Source organism: Montipora foliosa, chromosome 14 (genome assembly GCF_036669935.1).
Source record: "Montipora foliosa isolate CH-2021 chromosome 14, ASM3666993v2, whole genome shotgun sequence".
NCBI classification, from domain to species: Eukaryota; Metazoa; Cnidaria; class Anthozoa; order Scleractinia; family Acroporidae; genus Montipora; species Montipora foliosa.
Window position 1 is genome coordinate 18,649,070 of NC_090882.1, and position 5,296 is coordinate 18,654,365.

The following is a 5,296-nucleotide window of genomic DNA, read 5'->3' on the forward strand; positions in this document are numbered from 1 at the left end:
ACAAAATCATCGAATGACGCCCGGTTGTGTTGTCATTGTTCATATCGTCAATCTGAGAATCTATCGATTTCTTGAGCTTGTTTATTGCCTTCTGTACTCGCAGGGCCGTCAAGCGCGCTGCAGGATTATGTGCCCAACATTCTGTCATCACCTTTGTCATGGTACGAAGAGGCTGTGGACAAAACGAGAAAATCAAAACTCTTTAGGGCAAGATTTCACTTAAATGTCCAAGACCAAGGCTACCGGATCACCGACATTTGTAGTGCAAGGTCTTTTTCCCTTGGAAAACTGATCGTTACAGATTTGGTCGCCACTAAACAGCAAAATGGGATTTGTTACTGCAAGTGCATCCCCTCGCCAATGACAGTTGGCTGAGCGCTTCTTATGTTTCATTTTACGTTATTCCTTCGCAAACCGAGTAGCTTTTACATTGTAAATGATTAAGGCCTGTTTGCACAGTTTGAACACTCGTTTCCGTATTTTTAAAGCCAAAACCCGTGACAGGTTCAACATTGCTAAAATTGTAAAAAATGTTGTTAGTTTTCTGAAGAATGTTGACATGTGTATTCACGCAATTAAAAAAAATTGTTGTTAGTTTTGTCTGAACAATTTCAAATTAATTTTTTATCATATACGGAGTATAGAGGGTGGAAATACGCCAAAGGAGGTCGAAGGAGTCAAAAGCTCGTGGGGGGGGTGGGGGGGGGGGGTGGGTGCGGAATAAATTGAGGGAAGCTCTTCCACTCTAGTCTCGGAGTGCGCCTACTCTGCACTCACCAGTTCTGCCATCAACAGTATACTTAATAAGTAGTGTTTTCTCGTCGAACCTTAAATAACGTCAAATAATCCTGTACGATGTTCTAACCTCATGTTCTTCCCACCTCGTGGGAATTGATGGCCGCTTTCTTTCTGTCAAGACGACTTTCTTCACGTCCTCAAAAGACGGATCGCTAGGAAGCAGATCAAGGTACGGTCTCTGAAATTCCTCGCAAAGACCAGTATCTAAAAAGGTAAAATTCATGTTAGCTCTGAGCCACTGCGGAGTTAAACTTGTAGAGGTAATAACAGTTTTTAGAGCCTGCGCTGGAGCAAAAGATATACTGGGATCGCAAATATGGGGAAACGCGAGGTGCCACGCGAGGAAGACGCGTGAAAGAAGACTCGAAAGCAAGGGTACAGTAGAACGCGTTTCAAAGTTTGCTGCATTTCATTTCAATAATCACAAGCCCCGAAAGTTCCGAAAGTTTAGTGGCTGCTTTTATGATTCACTGGGAACCATTTGATCATTGCACAGCACTTGAGTGGTTCAAGTCGTACTTATCAGGACGTGGTCAGCGTATATCCGTCCATGGTTGCTTGTCTGAGAGGTATGATATCAGCTGCAGGGTTCCTCAAGGCTCTTGTCTTGGACCGCTTCTGTTTACTATGTACTCGCGTTCGTTGATCGATGCTGTCCAAGACGATCTTCCGTCAATACCTTTTTACGCGGACGACACCCAGTTGTTACACTCATTTGCATGTTTCCTTTCGACCCAATGAGGAAACAGACGAGTCAGATGCTCTTGCCGCCATGGAGCGTTGCATTGATGCCATCAGGAACTGGATTATTAGTAACCGGCTTTTGATGAACAGTGATAAGACTGAAGTTTTATTGATTGGTACTAGACAGCAACTTTCAAAAGTGAATATTGATAATATAAAAGTCGGTAGTGCTAATGTAGCTCCCTCATCTCCCGTCAAGAATTTAAGAGTGTGGTTTGATTCAAACTTATCTATGTCTGTACATAAAACTAAAGCCTGCTCTGCTGCATTTTACCGCTTTTATAGGGGAGCTCAGGCGCGCCAAGCGCGCTAGCGGACCACCATGGATAACATTTTTTGGGAAATCTATCAATGCAAGAAATTTCGGTTATGACGTCACGTACGTCCGTCCGCCCGTACAGACTAGGGAGCTTACGAAACGAGGACGACGACGGCTACGAGGACTTCATTTAAAAATACGAGTTCGCCGTATTCATATCACTACGAAACTATTTCATGTAGTTCTGCGTTAAAAATGTGTAGTAACTGTCGAGGAATTAAACTGGTATGAGTGAGTTGGAAGTGTAGAGAGAGAACTAAAAATTCATCGTCATGTGCTAACGTCCTCCACAGAACCTTGAATTTGGTCATTTCACGTCGTCATTTAGGAGACAAAGAAATGTACGAATGTGTAGAACGCACGTGCAGAGCGTGCAGAGCCATGTTTTTGCTCACTAAACCTATTGTTTTGTAGCGTCGTCGTTTCGTAAGCTCCCTAATATCGGGGTGGAGGTGGGGAGGCAGGACAGTCTCTGGGGACGGGAGTGTTCGGGAAATTTGGCGGGAAATCGGGCAGCAGCGTTACATTTGGCAACCCGCGTTTTTCTGGCAGGAAATCATATTAGTGACGAGCAACGGGATAAAAAGCAGGAAAGAGCTCGAAAGAAGAGGCGAGGAAATTAACGTAATCAATATTGTAATGCGCAATTGAAAATAGCCGATATTAATAATTTGCACAATAGAGCGGTTTTCAATTGAGTGTCGAAAGTAATTAGCGAATTGCTTTGGTTTTGCATTACTTCTCTCAGTGATTGGTTCACAGTTCTTGCGCCACTTTTTCAACCAATCAGAAGTGAAACAAATACCAATCGCGGCTCGAGCGTGCACATTTTCCCGCGCTTTGCGTCGGCTACGTGTAATTACTTCGAGTTTTGATTGGCTTACTGGATTGTCTCCGTCCTTTTTGATTGGCCAAAGTAATTCCTATGGTTTTGGTTTTACGACACTCGATTGAAACCCGCTCTATAAGTTTAATAAATTGTGATTGTAATTGCTTTGCTTTTCTCTTTGAACTGACTGCAAATAAAGAAGAGGCACGTGCAAGCCCTGGACTTGCAGGTCGTTCCCAGGGTTTCTCTTCTTGCTCCATGGGAAGAGTTGAAGAGAGACCCTAGGAACGAGGTTTATGAATTCCTGTTCTTCGGCCTTCGAGGTACGCCCAGGCCTAGCAACAAACAACGCAAATAGCGCTGATTGACCTCGATAAACATGGTGAAGCAATGCATTAATTTTAAACTGACGTTTCGGGTGCTAAACCAAATATTTCCAAAAGCAACTGTTATAATCTTGTAAAACTATTTTTGTATTGGAATTCTAAGAGATCTGGATCCAAGAGCAGTGAGAAAATCGTCTTACAAATCGTTTCCCTCAATCTCATAGAAAATCCTGTCCCGATTATCGAAACGGTCATTAATAAAGCCAAGTGGAAAATATTCTTACCATCTGAACAACACCTCCTGTTCATTTCCCACAACACAAGTCCAAAGGAATAAATATCCGCCATCTTGAAGGCGCCAATGTTGCTAAAATTCATGGTGTCACCTAAAACTTCTGGCGCCATGTATATCCGGGTTCCCACCATCCTATTCGGCGTCACGTCAACTTCTTCCGTTTCCGACGAGTGTCTAACAGCGAGTCCGAAGTCCGCCAAACAGCATGTGAGATTTGCCTTCACCAGTATGTTGTTGCTACTGATATCGCGATGTGCCATAGCAGGCTTACCGGTTGCAATTGTGCCCTGGATTTCGGTATGAAGATGAGACAGACCTTTTGAAGCCGACAAGGCGAGATTCGTCATAATGTCTGCGCTTAGGGTATGGAATTTCAAGAAGTCACACAGTGAGCCAAATGGGTGATAATCCGTGATAATATACATATTTGTTTGTTGATCTGTTCCACTAGTTATGTCCGAAGCTATAAAACCGAGAATGCTCTCATGTCTTAGAGAAACTGTCTGGTAGATTTCTGTTTCTCTCTTCCAAGAGGATTCACAGTGTGACAGGAATACTTTGACTGCCACGTCCCTGTCTCGCCATCTTGCGTGCCACACTTCGCCATATGTTCCGCTACCTATCGCCTCCAGGAGAGTTAGTTGCCTGGCAATTGTCCTTTGTACCTTAAAGATATAAAACCACATACAAATGAAAAAAGAAAAGTTGAACTATGAGGGGGAAATCTCTTGTCATGAAAAAGTGTCAGAATGTATATCCCTATCTTAACTACTGCAATATTGTATGGTCCTCAAATTATCCCTCTAATTTAAACAGGCTTCTTCTCCTGCAGAAACGTATCGTTAGAATCATAGGTGGAGTTGATTATTTTGCTCATACTGGACCTTTGTTTTACAGCCTTAACATCCTCGACATCTTTAACATAAATGCTTTCCTTGTGGCTTGTTTTATGTACTCTTATCATAATCACTTACTCCCTAACACTTTTGACAATCTTTTCTCTACTCATCAACAAATTCATACGTATAATACGCGGAATGCTGCCAACTACTGTTCACATTACTGCAGAACTAATATTAAGCAGTTTACGATCCTACATCAAGGTCCCAAGGTTTGGAATTCCCTACCTCGTAATTTGACCTTGTCCAGCAATTATCCTAGCTTTAAGACCTCACTAAAAAAATTTCTTCTCGATAGGACCCTAAATTAAACTCGCCCACCGGCTATTATTTATTATTATTTTTTTGTTTCACGATCTCCTGTATCGATCGAGGTGCCCAGTGTTAATAAGCTTTTAGCTTCTATTGGGTATCGTCGCTACACTTTCAAAAAATATGTATATATAGATATATGTGTATATGTATGCATATATATGTATGTGTGTGTGTGTATGTGTATATATATGTATGTGTATAGGTATATATATATTGTTACTGGTTGATTTTATCATTGTAAAGTTTCGTGTGGCAAATATAAATAAAATAAATGACATTAATATCAAAGAATTTGTAGTTTTATACTAGTTCTAACTTTGAATCTTCTCTCTGGAATAAGTCAGAGATTTTCTTAAAGTGAAAGCATCAGTGATTTCAATTATGAAGCAGTCACAGTCGATACGAATCATATGACCATTTACCAAAATCGGGCAAATCAACCTTATTTTGGGTGAATAGGGCTTGGCCAAATCGGATTTCAGGCGAAACTACCCCTTTGGCACTGCAACTAACTCCATTGACTGGCTTGGATGTCTCATGCATCATTATTCTCAGCATAAAATCACTCAAATAGCAAACAAGTGAGCTTTTAATTTCTCCCAATAATCAACTTACAATAAGAGAAAGTCCACCACTCTGGCCGGACAAGTCATTTGCGCAGCCTGGTTCCCAGAGCTTTTCTCTGTCAAGTACAGTACATGGAGGACGTTGGTTTGAATTTCTATCCTCATCTGCCTCAATATCTGATAAAGGATGTGGCCTGTTGTGACT

At 41.7% G+C, this 5,296-nt stretch overlaps 1 protein-coding gene across 1 annotated transcript in view; it reads right to left on the reverse strand.

Moving 5' to 3' along the window:
* LOC137984309 (bone morphogenetic protein receptor type-1B-like) overlaps positions 1-4,807 on the reverse strand; it is a 5,105-nt gene extending 298 nt beyond the window's left edge. The window contains exons 1-3 of the mRNA XM_068831460.1: positions 3,301-4,807; positions 866-1,002; positions 1-172 (exon numbers count right to left, since the gene is read on the reverse strand). The exon at positions 1-172 is cut by the window's left edge and continues 298 nt beyond it. Of these exons, the coding sequence (XP_068687561.1) occupies positions 1-172; positions 866-1,002; positions 3,301-3,997 (1,006 nt within the window). The 5' untranslated portion in view covers positions 3,998-4,807. The remainder of the gene's footprint in view (positions 173-865; positions 1,003-3,300) is intronic.
* Between the last annotated feature and the right edge of the window lie 489 nt (positions 4,808-5,296).